Genomic DNA, 23,576 nt, shown 5'->3' with positions numbered 1-23,576 from the left:
TCAATTTTGTATCTAATAGATCTCCGATTGTATTCAACAATTTTTATAATTAATGAATCTATTAGATATAAAAGTAAAATTTGTAACTAATAAAATTTTAAACTTCTAAATATATGTCCAATAGATTTGTGAAATTAAAAATATTGAATAGATTAATATTATATTAAACATAAAATTGAAAGTTTAAAAATATGATAGATATAAGAAATCAAAAGTTGATGAATTTATTAGATAATTTTAACAATTTGAGGACTATATTTTAAATACAAAATTTAAAAATTTAGAGACCAATTTAGAAATTTTATAGAATTTATGTGACACAAATTTAAATTTTGAGAGGTAAAGATTTAACCTTATTTTAATGTCTACTTTGAATATTAAAAGAAGTAATTTTTTTGTGTAGCTTTTTGAGATCTCAACCTCTTCCTAATTGTCGTTAAACATCATTGTTCATTTTTTTAGACTTTTCATGGGAATATGCTGACCAATCTCACATGGAAACCTTTTAAATTATATATATATAAAATTGTGAGTTAAGTTTTTTTTTTTTAAAAAAAAGTATCATTTTAGTTTTAAGAGGGTGTTTGGCTCACCAACCTGAGTTGAGTTGAGTTGAGCTGATATAATATATCAATTTATTGTTTGGCCCACTAATAACTTTAAATGTTGGTGGACTTGAGTTGGCATATTTTACCAACTCACCCTAAGTCTCTCATCTTCCAAGGTTTTCAATGGCTCCGCCGCTCCACCCATCGATACTACCGCACTCTGAGGACTAATTCTGGGCTCTGACAATACCTCTGATGACAACTCCGATGATGAAATTCGGGCTCCAGCAACCACCTTCGATGACAGCTCCGACGACCAATTCCAGGCTCCAACAACCTTCGCGTGACCAACTCTGACAACCAATTCCAGGCTTTGGCAATCACCTCGGTGACCCAACTCTAACGACCATCTTCGTTCTACTAACTTTGACGACCAATTTCAAGCTCTGACAAAAAACTTCCATGACCAATTCCGACAACCACCTTTGTAGGCTCCGACAACACCTCCGACTACAAACTCCGATGAAAATCATCTTCGACACCTTTAAGCGAGCAACTTCGACGACCAACTCAGGGCTTCAACAACCACCTCCAACAATCAACTCTAGTATCACCTTCATGTGACTAACTTCAGACTTCAACAACCACCTTTGACTACAATCTCTAGTGAAAATCATCTTCGATGTTTAACTTCGACGACCACATTTGCCCTACTAACTTCGGGATTCAAAAATCACATCTAATGATAAACTTCAACAACTAACTCCAATACCACCTTCATGCGACCAACTTCAAGCTCCGACAACCACTTTCAACTACAAACTTTAACGAAAAATCATCTTTGATAATCAACTTCGACAACCACTTTCGACTACTATAAGACTGATGACTGTTAAAGTATGTTGTAGGATTGTTGATTGTATAAAAAATATTATTTTGTCTACATTAAGTACAATATTTATACGTAAAAAATTGTAAAAAAATATTTTTATCTAATCAAATTCACATTTAAATGAGTGTTAAGAAATATTTAAACGAAAAGTATGTATGTAGTTGAAAAGTATGTAAATATAACAAAAAAAACTGAAAAATGAAATTTTTTCTGGAACATTTTTTAGCAAGAATGAGTGAAAAATAGAGATTTGTTCTCTGATGATCCTCCAAATTTAGAGGAATTGAAAACAAAATTGTCGAGGCAATATGGTGACATTTTATTTGCGGCTAAGATGACGAGGGAGATTTAATTAAAAAAAAATTCATGACATAGTAAAAATATAGAGCAACAACCGGAAGAAGATGATAATGAAATTCATGGAGAAAAATTAGGAATCAAAAGTTTTTATTTCTTTTTGGTTTCTCATTTTATTTAACCATATTTCTACCAGAAATGTAATGAGCTAACTGTTGTTCATTGCCCAAAACAGAAAGAAAGAAAGAAAAGTATTAAAAATTAAAAGAAAAAAATTGCAATCCATATTTTATTCAAACAAAGATGAATAGAATTAATGAATAAAAAAGTTTCAAAACAAAAGTAGTAATCATACAAACATATTATTTAGAGTTCAAAAAACTGTATCAGATATCTTAAACATATGAACTCAATCTTACATTCCAAACACAGACATATGAACTCAAATCAAATAACTCTATATCCCAAATACAAACATATGAATTCCAGATATTCTATCTCAACTTAACGCATCAAACAACTCCTAAGTTTTGTGGAATATGTGTGTTTGATTTTTGAGTTTTCAAATTGGCCTTTTTAGTCCTTAAATTTTTAAGAATACGTGCATTTGTTCCTTAAATTTTAAATTTGGAAAACTATACTTTTACAAATTTTGATGAATCACTTCTGATATAGTTTTTTATGTTGGATTACACTTGGGAAATTTGTACGGATGACCCAAAAATTGTGCCAAAAATGTCAAATGATCCAGTTTATGAAAAAATGTCGAACGGCACTTTGTTGATGTCAAATTCGGTTGAAATTATCAAAATATACTTACACGCACGTGGAAAAACATTCGCTCTTGCTCTCCCTTTCCCTAATGATCCATTTGCGAACATCCATGTAATAATGGGTCATCTTCTTTCCCCTCTCGCCGGTCTCACTTTCGCCGATTTCGTTCTCGCCCATCTCGTTCTCGTCAATCTCGCTCTCATCGGTCTTGCTAATGATCCATTTGTGAACATCCATGGAACAATGGGCCGTCTTCTTCCCCCCCTCGCCCGTCTCGCTCCGTTAGTCTCATTCTCGCTCACGCTGGTATCGCTCTTCCTTTCCTCACTCACAAAATCAATCTTGTCTCTCGCTCTTATTGTTGTTCATTGGAGTTGGTTGCGTTGGAGCTGTTTGTGTGAACTTGTCATGCCGGAGAAGAAAAAGAAAATAGATAGAGGAAAGATATTGGAGAAGGAGAAATGACGCATTTGCCATTATGGACCTTGAAAGTGGATTTTTTTGTGCAATTTTTCCATTACTCTTTTTGAAACTTAAATTGGTGATAGCTATGTGTTAGTATTTTCGCTTTAGTGTTACTATTATTATCATTTTAAAAAAGAATTAAATCTTGGTCGGCGCTAAAAAACGTTTTGAAAGAATTGTATGAAAAAACATACGAAAAACTATAGTTTTGTTGTAACTATTTAATCTTTAAATTTTTGTTTTTTACAATTAAGTTTCTAAACATCATTTTCCTCAATTGGATTTTAAGTATTTCTGGTCTACATTTGAGGAGTATTTTCAAAATTAAAGCACATTTTTAGAAACTAAAAAATAATTGTTTTCAAAATTTTATTTTATTTTAGAATTAATTGACTAAGTTTATATAGGAAACAAGAAAACGGGCAAAATTTTTCAAAAACTTACCACCATAAAGTTTCCAAATGAGGGGGATTATTATTATTATCTTTTTGTTTTCGTTTTCGTTTTGAAGACCCTACCTTATAAATTGAATTTAACTTTAGGAGATGTTTTAAAATCTTAGAGAAACTGAATCAAGTTTTAGGAGATGTTTAAAATCTTAGGATGCGTTTACCTATTAATTTGAGATTTAAATCACAATCGTAATTGGATTAAGTTTGTTACTGTTGTGTTGGTTGGCTTGGTTTTTTTTTCATGCAAAATGTTCTTTCTCATGTCTGGTAGTGAAGTTGTTTCCAATTTGAAATTTTTCTTTCCTTTTCTATGGAAGATTTTGTTTTACTAGCTTCTTCTTGCCAGTCACATAAATAGTATGTTGATAAACTAAAAGAAACAGAGACAATGTAATAAATGTTGTTGAAACCGGTTATGTGGTGATGATCATATATTTAGGGGAGCCTAAATGTTATAGTTGAGTGGATTTTAACTTTCTGCTTTGTTGAGAGCGGTTTAGGAATTGAGGGGAGGTTAAGTTGAAACTAGAAAGTTGACTTTGTGTCATCATTGTTAGGTGCATCTAACAAATAAGAACTATGTTGTAATCATTAAACTTTATTATTAAAGAAGTTTCTTTCCACAAGGCATCCAGCCCCCTAAATGTAGGTGACTTTGCAGCAAACTGGGTGACCAACTCTTGTATTATGATCTTGATGTTTATTTATTTCTGCTATAAAATGTTACTCACTATGTTTGTACATTGTGTTTGACAAAAGTCACACAGATTGATACTTACATTTTTTTTCAATTGGTATCAGAGCGAGACCCTATCTTCTAGGTAAAATGATCTTCGCGTGTCTCTCGCTCTCAAATGAATTCGATCAAAGAAGGCAGATCAATTACTTGTCTTCCTGTGCTGGATGACTCTAACTATATTGGAAGGCTCGGATGACTACGCTTTTGAAATCCATTGACTACAAATATATGGAAATCTATTATACTTGGCTAGACTCCTCCAAAAGTTACCAATGTCGATGACACCAAGACACTTAAGGCTGAAAAAGACTAGACTGAGAAAGAAAATGAAGCTTCCTTAAAAAATTCAAGGACTTCAATTGCCATTTATAATGAGAATTAAATGTATTTCGGTTAATTAACACATGTGTTTCAGCTAAATAAGCCTAAAAATCCTTGAAGTAGCTCATGAAGGAACCAGTAAGGTCAAGATGTCAATACTACAAAGGTCAAGATTGATACTACAACTGCTTACTATGAAATTTGAAAACTTTAGAATGGGTGATGATGAGTCTATCTATGACTTCAATGTGTATCTTCCTCATATAGCAAATGCAAATGAATCAGATGCTTTGAGTGAAAAGATCTCTGAAGAAAAACTTGTCAGAAAGGCTATTCGCTCTCTCCAAAGAAATTTAATAGGAAGGTTACAACAATAGAAGAAGCTCAAGACATAACAAAGATGAAGGTTGATGAGCTTATAGGGTTTTTGTTAACTTTTAAAATGACTCTAGAGGTAAAAACTAATAAGAAAAGGAAGGAAATAACTCTACAATCTTCCCTAATTGATAAGAAGTGAGAGAAAATCACCCGATTCAAATGAAAATCTCTCCAAGTCTCTATCTCTTTCTTGACCAAGCAAATCACCAAAACCTTGAGAGGGACTCAATTTGTTGATTGGATCACAAATCAATTGTTCATTAGAGAATCAGTGAGACTTAGGAACAAAAGGTAATTTTGGGGGTAAAACAGAGATTCGACCCAGCTGTTATTACAGACAACATGTGAAGGATTAACTTACTAATCATGGTCATATCGAGTGGACATAATATAGTTAACGAATGGGGGTTAGTTCGGTCTAATGAGTTTAGCCAATTAATTCCAAATCGTTGGAGCACATGATCTGTAGGTCCACGAGGTCCCCCTACTAGCTCAGAAATGGATTATCGAGTAGCGTGATAAGTTAATATTAAACGTTCAAATTAGATTTAAACAGAATTGGAGAATAAATATTTAAATATATGAAGATGGATTTGTGTAAAATTAATTTAATAAATATTGGATATTAAATTAATTAGAATTATTTAAATTGTTTAAATAATTATTTATTAAATTTATTAGAAAACTAATTTGTAAAATTAATAAATTTTGATTTTTGAATCAAATATGATTTTAAAATCAAATTTAGTTTTTGGAAATAGAAAAATGCACAAATGGAAAATTGAGATTTTTCATATTCATCTTCAAGTAGCTCACACTAAATCCACTATCTTGAGCTTCAATTACTCCAAGCATGAGTTGCATCTCATGCAGCCATTCTCATTGCATGATGGTCTGCAATATATTGAAGAGATTGGAGTGAATTTGAGGCAATGCTATCATAAGATTTTTTCTGAAAAATTCGGTTGAAGAAGGAGTTATTCATTGGGTTGCTACTGTGAGCATTCTCCAAGTTCCCTTGATTCCAGCTTATTTTGAGTCTCACAACTCAATCTAGAGCACTAGGAGAATAGTAGAGAAGATCTTGTGGTGGTCTGCACAAAGATTTGGAGAGGTTTTTTAGCTGGAAATCAAGATTTCAAGAGTTCTTCAAAAGTATGACTTGAAACCCATTTATTTCTGCTATATAATGTTTTCATTTCTGCCAAAATTAATGAATTAGAGTGTTTATTGATCCTTGTTGCTTTCGCTGTGTGATGATACAATCCAACAGTCGAAACTCTTCCAGAAAATAGGACAAAAGTTTTACTACTACATTTTCAAATGAAGAGTCTAAAGATAGTAATGACTCAAATATAGGCATGAGAACTTAATTGGTAGAATGATCAATGCTCCTCTTGATATTGATCCAAGAAGTGAAATGAGTAATAATGATGAATCTCTGTGTGATCAAATGGGAGCTTCTTACCAATCTCTATATTATAAATGAGTGGAGGATACAATGATTCTTGAAGCACAAAGATAGAATTGACATAGTTGATTTTTGATATTCATCATTTTGTTGAGAATGTATCTGAGTTAAAAAAAGGAAGTGAGTCTTGTAAGATTTGAGTTGGAGTCTACGTTTAAATTTTTTGGATTGTTGAATTCTGGATCGAATGAGTTAAATCAAATTCTCCCCATTGGTAAAGTTGCTAGAGACCTACGTGATCTGGGTTTCGCAGGAAAAGTCACTTCAGAGACGGTAGAAAAATGTCAAAATTCTCCATGTTGGTAAAGTTGCTAGAGACCTACGTAGTCTGGATTTTGCAGGAAAAGTCACTTCAGAGACTGCAGAAAAAAGTCATGGGTCTAAGTCCCAAAGTATTGCTGAAACGTCAAATAAACGAGGCCATTTTTTTTCATACAATTGGAGGTAGGAGAATTCGAACAATAATTCTCTTGATTACTAACACATTTATATGCTAACTAAGTTATGTTTGCTTTGACATATTTTATTTTCCTTAATATAGGCAACATATATAGGGGTTAAATTACCATTATTATGGTTGTGTTTAATAATTTTGCCACCTTTTAAAAAGTGCCCTAAAAGATGATCTTGTTAACTCACAAGCACTGGCCACTACTCAAATTCTTTCTTCAAAATTTCCTATCTAAAAAATATTGTTGTAACTTCAAAGCCTTTTTGTTTAGGGGTGAACAAATTCATTCACTTTCAACAAAGGCCTTGGTGGTGAAATATTGGTAGGCATGAGGGACTCAAATCTAATGCTAAAGAGCTTGAAATTTATAGTCCTCCTCAAGGAAAATATTGTCCCCTTACTAATAATAAAATCAAGTCCTAACTCCTTTTAAAGTGAGAAAAGGTTTGTATGACTCTTTTAAAACAATCACATGACAAATTCCTTCATCTTTGGGAGGCCATGGACACATTTGTACAAATTCAGGCAACGATCATTTGGGAGAAATTGACATCTTTATTTATTTGTTGAAGATCGGTGAGTATAAGAGAAAATGTGCTTAACTAACGCAATAACCTAAGATGTTTTCAAACTTTTAATTCTATGTCTAATAGTTAAAATCTTATTATTAAACACCAAATTTATTTGTATTGCCAACAAACTCAGACTTTCATAAATGTTGAGTTACAAATGAATAATTTTATTTAACTAATTATAAATGAAATTAAGTAAATAGTTACAAATGATTAATGGATTCCAAGAGGACTGCAAAAATTTAGGAGCATATTGATACAATTAGAAAATAGATGTTTAAGTTGACACAATTGATTATCTAAAATTTTGAAGTATAAATTAACCTTTTTAAAAAATATTACAAGATGACTAATGATCTAATGACTCATGTTTTTGCTAATAAGAGTTTAGCTCAACTACATCTATATGTACTAAGAACCAAGAGATTCGTGGTTCAAATTCCTCATCCTAAGTTTGTACTAAAAAAATACTCACTTTTTTTTGTTTAATATTATATATTTTTATATTTATCTTTTTTTTCCCCTTACAATAATAAAAAAGAACCACCCATCTAAAATATCAACCTGATAAATAACCACAAAATTAGAAGAGATTTTATTCTCTCCCTTTTACTATCTTGTTTTTTGATTTTCAAAACAATCTAATCAAGGGTAAAATGAGTGAGTTATAAATTTGAAAGTGTAACTATAAATTTTAAATTTGGTCAAATTTGATATGTCAATACCAAAATCTTGGAACTGATATTTAAATGTAAAAAATGGAATTGAGAGGTTTCTACTAGAAGTTATAAGACCCACTACTACTATGTTTCTTATTTTATGTCTTTTTCTTTTTAAAAAAAATTCTAATAATCCTGGGATTTTTGGTTTCAAATTTCAAAATTACGTTGTTTTCCCATAATTTTTTTTTTCTAATTTATAATTATTATCATTCTTCTCAAGAAAATGTCTGATTTTTTTACCCAAATTTCAAATGTTAAAAACTGCTCTTTTTCAAAATTTTAAAACTACTCTTTTTCTTAAGAGTTTTCAAAATTTAACATCCCTTACCAAAAAAAAAAAAAAAAACTGATAGATAAAAATAATGGTATTAAATTTTCATCGACATCTAATAAACATGTATTCTTGTTTAGAAATACCTAGAAATTGCATATAGTTTGATTTGAACTTTGGCCTATGGAGTCAAATTGGAGCCATAATGTTAAATTTACATGTCGATATTTTCATCGACATTTTCACATTTTCATAAGTTTGATATCAACGTAAGAGGTGAATCGATATTTTCATTATGTCATAGAAAAATCTACGAAACATACTAATTAAGCAACATAATATCACTAATATGAATATAATATAAATAATAGACATGTTAACCAGTTTAATAATCATAAAATGTTTATTAATTACTAATTTAAATTTATTTTTATAATTTTTTTAGAAATATCCATCGAAATCGAAAAATTATTGATGTTTTCATCGAATTTTTCGTAAAAATAAGACTTCAATATTTTCATAGACATCGACGTTTTAAACATTTGTTGGTGTCCTACTACTGTACTATATTAGTCATTTTGATAATTAAAATAATTTTGTTTTATATTAATATAGAAGTTGAGAGGGTTCGAGCTCGTGGACCTATAGTAAATTCGTTTGGAAAAATCTCTCGAACTATTTATTCATAAAAATAGTAATTGAGTTTTTCAAATTAAACATTATGAAAAATCTACTCCTTAAAAATAACAAAAGAAAAAAAAAATAAAAAAACACCCATCCTATCAAGCATGGAAATTAAAGCACAAATTTGTCTCGAAAAGATTAATTAATAAAGGGGGAAAAACACTTGATAGAAATTTGTCACTCTCATTAATTAGTCTTTACAACACAACTTTAATCTTTGTTATTGCATTTACCAACATTACATAATGGAATTTTACAACAATAGCAACTTCCATAATTATAAGAATCTTCTTGATCTTTATATAAATCCCCACATATCTTTCAAAAGGAAAAAAAAAAAAAAAAAATCCCAACACATTTGAGTGAGATTTTCAAATTAACTAATTTTACTATGCTTTAGATATAATTTCTATTTTTTATTTGAACCTTTACCATTATTTCATTTTAATTCATAAATTTCAAAAGCATTAATTCATTTTAGTCCTTGGATAATTTGGTAAAACAATACTATTTTTTAGTCAATGACATCACATTTTATAAATTATAAATCATGTAAATTTAATATACACATATATTTTCAAATTCCTGATATTTTTTAATTCAAAAATTATGGTGGCAGTGATCGAATATGGGATTTTTGAGACAACAATTAATATCTTATTTACTAAGCTATATTTAAATTGACCACTTTTTTTAACATTTTTTTGTTTAAGAAATCTCTTCTAACTTTTAGATGATTATGATAATAAGTAATTGAAAGTAACCCACATGCGATAGATTAAATGTTATTTTTTGAAATAAACAAATTAATAACAATAAAGAATTTCTTACGTGGAGTTCACCCAAGAATTTAAAAGTTGAAGGGATAAAAACAATAGTTGAAAATTTTAAGAAGTTAAATTAAATAAAGAGAGAATTTCACGGAGAGAATGTCAAATTATTACAAAAATAGTAAAAAAAAAAAAAAAATACTGATAGATACTAATAGACTTCTATCAACATCTATCAATGATAGACTTGTATCAGTTTCTATCCGTGATAGTATCAATGATAAACTTCTATCAATTTCCATCATTGATAGACTTCTATCAACCTCTATCAATGATAAACTTCTATTAATTTCTATCATTGATTGACACTAATAAACTTCTATTAGTGACTATAAGTGTAGATCTGTATCAATTTTTATCACTAATAGATTGTGATAGATTTCTATCGATGTCTATTTATTATAGACATTGATAACAATGTGTATCACAATTATGATTAAATTTTGCTATTTATGTAAATATTTTTCCTTATTTTTTTTATTTTTTAAAATCCTCTTAAATAAACATGAAATTTTTTAGACTATAATAGATTTAAATAACAATGTATTGTAATTTTATTTATTTATTTATTTTACAATATCATTTAGTTTAAAAAAGAAAAAAACAAAAAATCCCTTTTTTTTGGGGTGAAAAAGAAAAATTCGCATTAATTAAAACAAAATTACTCCAAGCTAATATCAAGCAGAATCAGAGTAAATCAAGCTTAAAGTGGCATTTTTTTTAATGACACACTAAAATTATAGGAAATTAAAGCAATAATTATAAGGTACATGAAAATCTTCCTTTGTTTATACAATAATGAATAAACGTTGCCAAACAAGGAAAAACTAAATTGAATTATATTTATATATAGAGAGAGAATTGACCGCAAAAAAGTGCAGCAGAGAATATGCTTGACTGTCGATTAATAAATTTGGAAACCTATTATAGGAAAAGTAAATCATTTAGGGAAAGAAAATCCTCAATTTAATAATTTAACTTTTAAATTCAGAAAAATAAAATAAAATAACTAAAATTAGCAATTTAATCAAAATGATTATGTAAACTATGATTATTATTATTATTAACTGGCTAGTTTATGGTTGATTTTTTATTTTTCTTTATATATTAACATTTTTACAATAAATTTTGAAAATATATTCACATATTGTATTTATTTAATTAATTTAAATAAATAATTAATTTTATAGGATTAAATTTAAGATTTAGAGATTAAAATTGTACCAATTTTAAAGTATAGAGATAAAAATGATATTTTAACATTAAAAATATTTTTTAAAAAAAAACCATCAGGGTGGTGCACTAATTTCTATTTAATTCTTTATTGGGGATAGTTTTGGAATTGTATTATATATATATATATATATATATTATTGTTATTATTAAAATAGAAGCTTATGCAGATAATTGTTTGTTAAATTTACTTAAAAAAGAGAAAAAGTCTTTGCAATGTTTTTTCCCTTCATGAACTGTCCATAAAAAAAAAAGTTGTGCTATTCATTCCTTTGAAATTATGAGTTTAGATAAATAATTTCATTTTTTTTGTTATTTCACAATTCTTTAAAAATAATTAATGACAACATGTTCCCAAACATGGGATTTCTAATCGAGTTTAATGCATAATTTGTACTAAAGAAACCATGATTATATAATTCTTAATATGCCCCTCCAACTTTTTTATTTATGCTAAAAGCCTTTAATTGAAGGCCATCGAAGACTAAATAAAAATATAATCTAATGTTTAAAGACAACTGCTTTTTTAAAATTGTCTTAAAAGATAATATTTGAAGAATTTATAATTTATAAAGGAATTTTGATACTTCTAATTACACTAATATACGGAGGTTGAATTAGAAATTTAGTTTTTAAACCTTGATTTAGGTGTTACACTGGTAAATCGATTTTAGTCGATTTTGGTCAATTTAATTCTTTATAAAAAAAAAAATTGAATTTTTCTCCTTCAAAATTTTTCCATATCAACATCGACTGATCCCTCCTCTTCTTCAACTGACTGATTTCAGTTTGGTCGGTTGGCTTGGTTTTTTGGTTTTTTGATTTATCATGCTCACCTCTATTTTCATTTGTGCATATTTAGATAATTAATTTTTAAATGTAACTAATAAACGGTTGAACTTTCAATTTTGTATCACATTGATTTTTAAAGCTTCAATTTACATATTTATTAGACACAAAATTCAAATTTACATTTAAGAGATAATTAAATCTAATTTTCTTTTTTATTTCAGAAAACTATTAGACATAAAATAGAAAGTTTAGATACTTATTAGACATTTTAAAATTTAATAGGCTTATTAAATAAAAAATTGAAAATTTAAGGGTTATTAACATTTTTTAATAACAATGATTTGTTTGGCAAAAATTTGAAAGTTCAGAAGATTTCTGAAATTTAGAAATCAAATAGAAACAAACTTAAACGTTTAAATACTAAACTTTGTAATTTAATTATATATATAATTGGATTAATATATTGATTTTTAAATTATGTTCTTTTTGTCATTTTGATGAAATTTTGAGCTTGGATTTTGAATTAGAAAAATGGAATGTAAAATAAAGTAGAGGTGGAATTGCACTCTTGAATCAAATTATCATAAAATGGAAGGGGAAAAAAATAAGTGAAGACAAAGAAAAGAACAAATTGATAATTTGATTTTTAAAAAGTACTATATTTATTTTATTGAAAACATACTATTTTTTTTAATTATCATGTGCAAGTTTTTATTAAAAAAAATAATAATAATTAGGAGTGAGATTTTATTATACTAAAAAAACATTAGGATGAAAATTTCAGCCCATGAATTAGTAGTACAGCACAAACTTCTCTTCCTCTTTTAGTTTTCTTAAGGAAAAAAAAAACAAATTTTTATTAATAAAATACACAATAATTAATTAGAAAAAACAAACAAACATTACATTATAATGTCGAGTATATTACTTTAGTTTCTTTTAAAATATAAAAATTTGTTTTTCTTAAATTAAATATATGGGAAGACAAGAACTCTTACCGAAGACATTTATTTTTATTTTTTTAATTAAAGAAAAATTAAGCAAAAATACTTTTTTGTTTTGTTTTTGTTTTTTTTTTAAAAAAAAGTTCTTTTAGAGGGTTCTCTCTTTAAAAAAACTATTATATTGAACGTGCTTTTACTAAAGAGATTCTACCTTTCATTTCCCAACCTAAGACTAATTCTTTTTCAAAATTATTCTTAAAAAAGGTCTTTTTGAACAATTTTTTTTATAATAATAATAATAATAAAAAGATCATCCCAATAATGTCATAACTTAGCTAATCTACACATGGCACTGTCTTCTAACATTATGATCCCAAAGGCATTTATTCTAGGAAAATTGGCTACAAATTAGTCCAAGAAATGCATGAGGTTTATTATGTGAAAATGGATTACAACCTCCAAATTCCCGTGAAGAGACACAAAATTAGATACTGAAGTTCTTGTGAATCTTATCAGTCCGATAGAATTAGTTGAAGTAATGACTAAATCTTCAAGGCATCCAGATATCAATTGAAGTAGGTTTGTACCCTATCTTTGGGTGGAGATAAATTCATAGATTTTATGAAGTTTCTTACGTGTCAAGACCGTTTTGAGAATGAAGTACAAACTTCCCACTGATGAAATTCTCATTAACATGAGACAAGGATTTGTTTGAGGCTTTTTAAACACATCAAGCATTTGCAACAAAGAGACCCACAATATTGCTTCTTATTCTCATCGAAATGTTTAGAATGAAATTTGACTTGATGGACTTCCTCTTTGGATAAGGGGACACTTTAGTTAGTTATTTCGTTTCCTTTATTTGTTCTACTAAAAAAATATTAGCTTAATCTATATTTAAAAAGAAAAAAAAAATTAATTTTTACTTGGGTTGATAAATAAGACGTCAATTATCATTTCAAAAGATAATATTTAGATCTCCTACCTTTCCATCGTTGAGCTAAGAAATAATTATAAAAAAACAATTTTTTTATTTGAAAAAACTTAATTATAGGAAAAGGAATAAAAGTACATGTACAACCCATCCCATATGAACGAACATAATTGATTAACTCAAGAAGTACTAAAAAAAAAAAAAAAGAAAAAAGAAAAATTAAAGAAAAATGAGAAAAATAGGTTTTCAAAGACTATATTTAAAAAAAATATATATTTTTTTTAAAAAAACTTAATTAAGGACAACTATTTCCCAATTCCCATAAGCCGTAAAGAGTTGACTAGCTTTTAAAGCAATCCAACGGTCATGTTGGATTTACCCCCTTTTTTTTCCTATCTAAAGTTTATTATTATTTTTTTCTCTATTTTAATTTTATAATTTTAATTCATTTTTTCGTCCATTAATATTCCCAATTTCCCATAGTGCTCTCCCTCATTTATTTTATTTTCTTTTATTTTCCATTAGACAAATAAATAATAATTAGAAACCCCATTTATAGAGACATCACAAGTGAGAAGACTTTGGGTACTATTATTGGGGTTCCCACAATCCACTTCATAAACTTTCAATAAATAAAATTAAAAAAATTATTCAAAAAGTCAAATCCCCTATTTTTTTTATATTATTTTTGTTCTTAAAAAAACATTTATGTTCTATTATTGCTTAATTTTATTTATTCCCTCTCTCTTGAAACTAAAACATTTTTTAACCCCAAATAATTTGATCCTCCATGTGCTATAATCTTGTTTATTGAAATCATTTATTTAAAATTTTAGATTCCATTAATTACTTAATTATCACATAGTTTATCCCTTTCTTATTTCTATATATTTTTCTACCTTATCCATCATTACGTTACTATGCCAACTTTACTTTATACTTAGTCTTTTAATTTTTTTTAAAGGGTTCATGTTATACCTAGTCTAGGGGCCAATATTAGCTCCTCTCCTTAATAACATTATATTGTTCCAATGACTTAAATTAATAAAAACCTAATTATTCTCCGCTCTAAGGTAGAGGGTGCGCAAAAAATATTTTAATTGAAAATAGGAACAAAAATTTTACATTTTAACCTTTCGTACATTTTAATTTATCCATTTTTATTAAGAGATATACATCACATTTTACAATTGATTTTTTCTGTTTATTCTTCTAAATAAAGTTAAAATCTAAATGAATCTTCACAAATATATAAATATCGTTATCGCGGACCACATTATATTTATATCAAATTAAAATTTACAGCTATGGTTTGTAATAACCAATGTTAGCCCAAATAGACAAAGGTACACAATAATAATAATTTTGTTGTTACTTATGGAAAGAGAGAGAGGTAATAAGATTTGTCTTGCTTCTTGGAAAAAAAGGTACAAAACCAAAAATGCAAATGCATGGGTTATATCAATTATACAAAAAATAAAAATAAAAAAATAAAAAAAAAAATAAATGGTTTATACAGATCATTCCATTGGTTATAACATAGTGATCATTGGTTATATCACAATAATGATTTCAACTAAATATACAATAGAAACAAAAAGAAAATTAAAAAAAAAAAAAAAGAATCTCTATGATGATGAAACTCACCACTTGATGTTTGCCACGTAGATAGTTTGACCCCACCATTTTTAAGTGGAAGGTTAAATCCAACGGCATCCAAGAAATCACCCTCCAAATCCTTCAAATTATCTATGGGATGCAAATTAATAAATACTTACCTTTGTTTTAGTCTCTAAACTTTTAAGAATGTAAATAAATATCAGATATTAAGATTTCGTCTATAAATACGTTTACAAATATAAAAAGTGATAAAAAAAAATCTTTAGATATATAATGAAATTATAGATTTGAATTTCTCTCTCATACATCCCATGATTTAAACATATCGTCACTTTAAACTAACCTCTTGAATAATGTTTAGGGTTGAAAAGAGATTGAAAATTATAGGTTAAATTACGGTTTTAGTCATTCAACTTCGAAATTCATATTAATTTAGTTTATGATTTTTTAAAAAATCCAAATTTAGACTTCATTAGGCGTAGCTTTTAAATACAAAACTCAAAATGGCGTTTGATAAATTTTAATTTTAAATTAAAAAACTAGTTATGTGTGTGATAAATGAATACTAAATTGATTTGTTTTAATTATTTTTATATTGATAGTTAATTCATAATTTATTATAATATATATTTTTAAAATTTTATATGATATGAATTTTAATTAATTTTATTTAATCTAAATTATTAGATAAAAAATTAATAAAAAATAATCATTAAAACTTGAAAATAAATATAATAAAATATATCAATTTGGAAATACCACTAACAAATAACAAATTTTTAGAAAAGCTGAATCTAAAAACTCTTGTTAGATTAAAACTTAAAAGTAATGTATTAGATTAATTAGTAATTTGATTTACCAAACAAAATAGGTAATTAAGAATTTACCGCAATTACTTTTTAGGATTACAAAGTAAATTCTAAACGGAGTTTAAATCTTTTATCAAACCCAAAATTCTAATCCAGCATACATTTAAAGATGTTAGGCACAAATATGACGGCCATATAGAATAATTATCTGTAGATATAAAATTATCAGTCACATTGTTTCTAGTTCTAGTTTATAGAGTTGAATAGTAAACTTAGAGAGAGAAAAGGAGAGAGAGAGAATGGACCCACTTGGACTGCGTGGTAGTCACAATAAGAGTGGGGGGGTAAGCTTGAGAGTTTATATAAAAAGCCAACTCTATTTCGACGCCAATTCCTCACTCCTCTCTTCTCTCACACAAATCCCTTTTTTTCCCTTTCTTTCTTTCTCATTTTCTCTCTTCCCAAACACTAATTTTCCCGGGAATCTTATTAATTTTCTCGGGAAAATAAATCCCCCTTCAATGGTTCTTCTCTAGAACAACAAAACCCATAAACAAAAAAAAAACACCCACTTTTTTCCTCTGTTTTTCATCTCCTTCATTAACAAAATCAATCAAATCAAGATGGGAAACGACACCGCTTTAACTCTCGAAGAGATCAAGAACGAGACTGTTGATCTGGTATTCCTTTCTTTCCCTTCTCCTACCTTATTTTCTCGGGAAAGTTCTCCTAATTTTCTTGCCCCCCAAACACCCCTGATTTTCAAATTTTCACTCCCTTTTCATTTTTATTATTATCTATTTTCCTTCATCATGATTTAATTTTGTTCTGCTTGTTCATATCAAAGATAGTTTTTTTTAAAAAAAAATTTTAATTGGATTTGGGGGTTTTTGGTTATAACGAATCAAATTTACCTTTTTTTTACCTTTTTTTTTTAAAAAAAATATTTCCTTTTCTATGGTTGGCTCCTTCACTGGATCTGAGCATGTGCAGTACAGAAAAAAATAGAGGGCTGCTTTTTTTTATTTATTTCTTTTCTTACTTGGGTGTTCTTTTTTTTATAAATTAAGTTTATTCCTTTTTCTGTCACTTTTTTTTTATTTGGATATAAAATAATGAAGAAGATAAAAATAAAAACTGGGAATTTTTGGTACTTCTCCGTGGTACTTTTGACTTTTCGCCTTTAAAAAAACAACGTTTCGGTTTTATTTATTTATTTTTATTTTTTTCTGAAAGAAAAAGAGCTTTTCATATTTCAACGGCTCTGACCCCACTTGGTCACTGAAACCGGCCCTTCCTTGGATTCAACAATCGTTCAGATTTTGATTTTTCATTAAATTAAATAAATATTTCCTGTTTTACCCTTCTCCGGTGCCGATATTTACGCCGCCGCCGGCGCTCTTGGGTTCTCGGCGCGTGTGTTGCACGCTCATACCACGTGGTGGGGTCCTTTTTGCAAATTTTATGGTCAACGCGCCTGTGATTAGGGGTTTTTGTTGAAATTTCCGTTCCCAAATTTAATTCTCTTGTCTGCTTCCTGAGTCGAACTCGCTAACTCGGCGGTGACTCGCTTTTTCCCTTTTAATTTTTTTTCACACACTACTTTTAAAAGGTTTATTTTTAAATATAACACTTTTTGCCCTTTATTCCTCCATAGAAATTAGATGATTACTTTTTAAAAGTAAATGTATAGTAAATCAATTAAACTTTTCGAAAATTAAAGTAAGATTTCTGCTTAAATTTTTATATATATTGTAAAGTATATGAATTAAATTGTTACTCAATTCAAAATTAAAATTTTCAAGTATAGAGATTAAATTAAACCGATACCAAGTAAAGTTTAGGGATTAAATAATTAATTTAGAATGAAAAGAATTCTTTTTTAACTTTTTATTTTTTTATTTCTTTGATGGGTAGGTAGGATGTATGTGAAATTTTTCTTGGTTTTTAGTTTCATTTTTTAAAAAGGAAAATTCTTGGAATCTCATTAAAGGGGAAGTAAATAATCCTTCTAGTTTTCATGTTTGACTTGAACTCCTCCTTATAGGGTGGCTTGGTTTTTGGTCATTAAGGGTGTTTAAGATTCATTGGTATTTCACTAGCTAAAGAAAGCAAAGAATTGGGTTTAAATTACTTTTGGCTAATTTGAATTAGAACATCCACAACTTTGGTTAAACAAAAAAAACTTGATTAGATAATAATGTTTAATTTAATTGAAGTTGTCAAATGAAAACATAGACTTGATTAATAAGATTTAATGAATGAAAACTCTAATTAAGCTCTCATATTCATGAGGAACATTTCCTTTTCAGATGAATAAACATTTCTATGCTGTCACTTTGGTTTGATTGCAGGAAAAAATCCCTATTGAGGAAGTGTTTGAGCAGCTGAAATGTACAAGAGAAGGTTTAAGTTCTCAAGAAGGGGAGAACCGTCTTCAAATCTTCGGTCCCAACAAGCTAGAAGAGAAAAAGGTTTGAATCTTGGTTTATGATAAAAAACAAGAAGTTTTTTACTTTTTTGTGAGAACTTTTCTGATATGCATTTGTAATGATATGAACAGGAAAGCAAGATTTTGAAGTTTCTTGGGTTTATGTGGAATCCTCTGTCTTGGGTCATGGAAGCTGCAGCTATCATGGCCATTGCTTTGGCCAACGGTGGCGGTCGGGGACCGGATTGGCAGGACTTCGTCGGTATTGTTTGTCTGTTGGTTATCAACTCCACTATCAGTTTCATTGAAGAGAACAATGCTGGTAATGCAGCAGCTGCTCTTATGGCTGGTCTTGCACCTAAGACTAAGGTAACTAGAACATGTTCATATTTATTGCCCAAAAGTAAAGAGTTGTTAAAAGATCAACAAATAAAGATAAACATAAAACGTGAAGTAATAGAGAATCAACATAGAGATTTACGTACTTTACTAATAGTGTGTTAGCTATATCCATGAGTAGAAGGAGAGATTTCATTAGAGAGAGAATTTAAATTATAGGTCAAGAGACGTCTCTAGGATTAGATAGTTTAGATCATGCACTCTTCTAAACTCTTGGGCCAAAATTGTAAATAACATAAATAGGAAATGTGATCAGATAATAGATTTTAGGCATTCCAATAGGAGTAATTGTTTTTTTTTTCCTTGATTTTGTGATGGTGTTAGGTTCTAAGGGATGGAAAATGGTGTGAACAAGATGCATCAATTCTAGTACCAGGAGATGTGATCAGTGTGAAATTGGGAGACATCATCCCGGCTGATGCTCGTCTTCTCGAGGGTGATCCGTTAAAGGTTGATCAATCTGCCTTAACTGGAGAATCACTACCTGTGACCAAGAATCCAGGGGATGAAGTTTTCTCTGGCTCAACTTGCAAACAAGGAGAAATTGAAGCTGTTGTTATTGCTACTGGTGTCCACACTTTCTTTGGAAAAGCAGCTCATCTTGTTGATAGCACTAACCAAGTTGGACATTTCCAAAAGGTTCTCACTGCCATTGGAAACTTCTGTATTTGCTCCATTGCCATTGGTATGTTGATTGAGATCCTCGTTATGTACCCAATCCAACACCGTGCTTACCGAGACGGTATCGACAACCTTTTGGTTCTCTTGATTGGAGGCATTCCAATTGCTATGCCTACTGTCTTGTCTGTGACTATGGCTATTGGTTCTCACAAACTGTCCCAACAAGGTGCTATCACCAAAAGAATGACTGCCATCGAAGAAATGGCCGGTATGGATGTACTTTGCAGTGACAAAACTGGAACGCTGACTCTTAACAAGTTGAGTGTTGACAAGAACTTGATCGAGGTATTTGCCAAGGGTGTAGACAAAGAACATGTCATTCTTCTTGCTGCAAGAGCTTCTAGGACTGAAAACCAGGATGCAATTGATGCTGCCATGGTTGGAATGCTCGCTGACCCGAAAGAGGTACGATTATCTTTGATTGTTCCTCACTTTTCATTATGTTGATGAGACTCTGAATCAAAGTTCTGACTGTTGAGTGGTTTAAATATATTGTTATAATGTAGGCAAGAGCTGGAATTAGAGAAATTCACTTCTTCCCATTCAACCCTGTGGATAAGAGAACTGCTTTGACTTACATTGATTCTAATGGAAACTGGCACCGTGCTAGCAAAGGTGCTCCCGAACAGGTAAAGATCTTATTTGTATTGAAATGATGTAAGGACTGAACGATATCATTATGGATGTTGATTATCGTGCCTTATAACTATATGATCTTTATGAACAGATCTTGACTCTTTGCAACTGCAAAGAGGACTTCAAGAGGAAGGTGTTTACTGTTATTGACAAGTTTGCCGAGCGTGGACTTCGATCATTGGCTGTTTCAAGACAGGTTTGAATCTCGACACTCCATAAAATAGTTTGTACCTTGAACTTTGATGATTGAACTGTTTTTGTGATTGTTGTTTTTCATAATATGCTCACAGGAAGTGCCTGAGAAGACTAAGGAGAGTCCCGGTGCTCCATGGCAATTCGTTGGTTTGTTGCCCCTTTTCGATCCTCCTAGACACGATAGTGCTGAAACCATCCGCAGGGCTCTCAACCTGGGTGTGAATGTCAAGATGATTACTGGTAATTCACTCATTTAAGTTTCTCAGAAATTCTTCTCATCGTGTTTGATATGCTAACACTTGACCCCGATTGACCCTTATACCAGGTGATCAACTTGCTATTGCAAAGGAAACCGGTCGAAGACTTGGAATGGGAACAAATATGTATCCATCTTCTTCCTTACTTGGTCAGCACAAGGACGAAAGCATTGCTGGCCTGCCAGTTGAAGAGTTGATTGAGAAGGCTGATGGATTTGCTGGAGTGTTTCCAGGTGATTGTTGCCTCTTGTTTATACTTGATGATCGACATTTTTATTTTCGATCCTCTAACTTTTTCTGTTATAATCCAATGTCTAGAACACAAGTACGAAATCGTGAAGAAGTTGCAAGAGAGAAAGCACATTTGTGGAATGACAGGAGATGGTGTGAACGATGCTCCTGCTTTGAAGAAGGCAGATATTGGTATTGCTGTTGCTGATGCCACTGATGCTGCACGAAGTGCATCCGACATCGTCCTTACCGAGCCTGGTTTGAGTGTTATCATCAGCGCAGTGTTGACCAGCAGAGCGATCTTCCAGAGGATGAAGAACTATACCGTAAGTCACCATATTCGGATCTTCATAAATGGCTAACTCAAGTTTATTATATGTATTTGGGAAAGCACTTGACTTACCATTTCTTCTCCTCTCTTTTCTCTTCTACAGATTTATGCAGTTTCCATCACTATTCGTATTGTGGTACGTGTGCAGTCCACACTTTAACTCAATAGTTGTGATTGTATTTTGTTCGATTGTTGTAATTATATTCTGTTTGCTTTGTGATTCCTCTTTTGCAGTTTGGTTTCATGTTGATTGCCCTCATTTGGAAGTTTGATTTCTCTCCCTTCATGGTTTTGATTATTGCCATCCTGAATGATGGTGAGTTACTGATAAATTGTGAATTAGTTTTGTTTTTCCTATCCGTTAGTAGTTTGTCTCCTTGATAGTTCCACAAAACCAAAACAATCAATATTGATGGGCCTGCATTGTTGTTTTGTTAAAGGTACAATTATGACAATCTCAAAGGACAGGGTGAAGCCATCTCCATTACCTGACAGTTGGAAACTAAAGGAGATTTTCGCAACCGGAGTAGTACTAGGAGGGTACTTGGCATTGATGACGGTTATATTCTTTTGGTTAATGGAAGGAACCAACTTCTTTTCGGTATGTTACCTGCTCGTAGCCTATACTTTCCAGTTTCCAGAATCATTTGAAAAATAGTTTGATCCAACAAGTTGTTATGTTGTTGTTTGTTAAATGTAGGATAAATTCGGTGTAAGATCGATCCGTCATAATGAAGATGAAATGATGGCTGCTTTGTACCTGCAAGTGAGTATTGTCAGCCAGGCTTTGATTTTTGTAACTAGATCGCGAGGCTGGTCATATGTGGAACGACCTGGACTTCTATTAGTCGGCGCCTTCTTGATTGCACAGCTGGTAAGAATGAAGTAGAATGGTTTTGTACTGAAAATGATTTGTGAAGGAAAGACTGAGAAGCTAAAATGTTATTGGTGTGGTCTCAGGTTGCAACTTTGATTGCGGTATATGCAAACTGGGGATTCGCAAAGATCAAGGGAATCGGATGGGGATGGGCCGGTGTCATCTGGCTTTACAGCATTGTTTTCTATATTCCTCTGGATGTTATGAAGTTTGCTATTCGATACATATTGAGCGGAAAGGCATGGCTCAACTTGTTAGAAAACAAGGTATACTTTTCTTTCGGTTTGTTTTTGCGACAAGGAATGAACAAAGTTAGTTATTTGGTGAACTCTTATTGAACTACATTGTTGTTATTTTGTGCAACAGACTGCTTTCACCACAAAGAAAGACTATGGAAAAGAGGAAAGAGAAGCTCAATGGGCCCTTGCTCAAAGGACATTACATGGACTTCAACCACCCGAGTCGACAAACATCTTCTCCGAAAAGAGCAGCTACAGAGAACTCTCCGAGATCGCAGAGCAAGCTAAGAGACGTGCCGAGATTGCAAGGTATATAATATGAATGAATTAGTAGTTAGTTTGCCTTTAGGGAAAACTATATACAAAACAAATGAATTAGTATGATTCTGAAATTCATTTCCGTTGTTCTTTCAGGCTTCGAGAGCTCAACACACTCAAGGGACATGTCGAGTCCGTGGTGAAGTTGAAGGGACTCGACATCGACACCATCCAACAACACTACACAGTGTGAGAAAAGTAATGACTTCCTCATATGAAATGAGAGAACAATGAACTAAAATTAATTGTGATTCACTTTGCTGTGCCAAGGAAAGAAAGAGACAATGTTTGAGAAAGAGACAAAAACAAAAACAAACATTTTAAAAAAAGTTCCTAATTTGCCAAACCTTTCCAACATACAGAGAGATTGTGTGCCTTCCCTTCCTTGCCTTCCTTGCCTTGCCTTGCCTTGCCTTGTAATTTTCCTAGTTTTTGCTTACTATTTTTCTTCCATATGTATTTGCAATGTTAGTAAGATAAAAGAATTCTGTTTGGTTTTGACAAACTCCTCACCATAATGCAATTTTAAGCATTCATCCAAATTTGAAATTTCTACCCTTTTCTTTGAGCATTCATTCAATCATGTTATCAAATAGTTTAAGCATTTTTACCAGTGACCCAATTCAGCAATAATGCCTTCAAAATCATCCACTCTTTTTTTTTTTTTTAACCAATTCCTCCACTAAAGGAAAGCAATTGCCATCAAAATATTGCTGGCCAATGCTTGTGATTTTGGGGCCATTTTTTTCATCATTATTGTCACTTTCATGTTAACAACTGGC

The 23,576-nt window shown here is 30.3% G+C and overlaps 1 protein-coding gene across 1 annotated transcript; it reads left to right on the top strand.

Moving 5' to 3' along the window:
• The first annotated feature begins 16,449 nt into the window (after positions 1–16,449).
• LOC120070125 (plasma membrane ATPase 4) lies at positions 16,450–23,336 on the top strand. The gene is made up of 16 exons (XM_039021986.2): positions 16,450–16,879; positions 18,554–18,673; positions 18,763–18,999; positions 19,354–20,115; positions 20,217–20,339; positions 20,438–20,542; positions 20,637–20,781; positions 20,867–21,031; positions 21,117–21,355; positions 21,464–21,496; positions 21,595–21,676; positions 21,801–21,961; positions 22,061–22,234; positions 22,321–22,503; positions 22,604–22,785; positions 22,891–23,336. Exons 1-16 carry the CDS (start codon positions 16,823–16,825, stop codon positions 22,985–22,987), a joined length of 2,865 nt encoding a protein of 954 aa, XP_038877914.2. The 5' UTR covers positions 16,450–16,822; the 3' UTR covers positions 22,988–23,336.
• Positions 23,337–23,576: the final 240 nt, after the last annotated feature.

This window comes from Benincasa hispida, chromosome 6, assembly GCF_027475165.1.
Source record: "Benincasa hispida cultivar pf3 chromosome 6, pf3_genome.v1.1, whole genome shotgun sequence".
Taxonomy (NCBI): Eukaryota; Viridiplantae; Streptophyta; class Magnoliopsida; order Cucurbitales; family Cucurbitaceae; genus Benincasa; species Benincasa hispida.
This window is presented reverse-complemented; position numbering and strand designations above follow the sequence as displayed.

What these genes read in the sequence shown, in the direction of transcription:
- LOC120070125 (XM_039021986.2), top strand. Translation starts at nt 16,823, where the DNA reads ATGGGAAACGACACCGCTTTAACTCTCGAAGAGATCAAGAACGAGACT. An exon ending in AGAACGAGACTGTTGATCTG is followed by an intron (nt 16,880 to 18,553) that starts GTATTCCTTTCT and finishes GTTTGATTGCAG; the next exon opens with GAAAAAATCCCTATTGAGGA. An exon ending in TGCTCGCTGACCCGAAAGAG is followed by an intron (nt 20,116 to 20,216) that starts GTACGATTATCT and finishes GTTATAATGTAG; the next exon opens with GCAAGAGCTGGAATTAGAGA.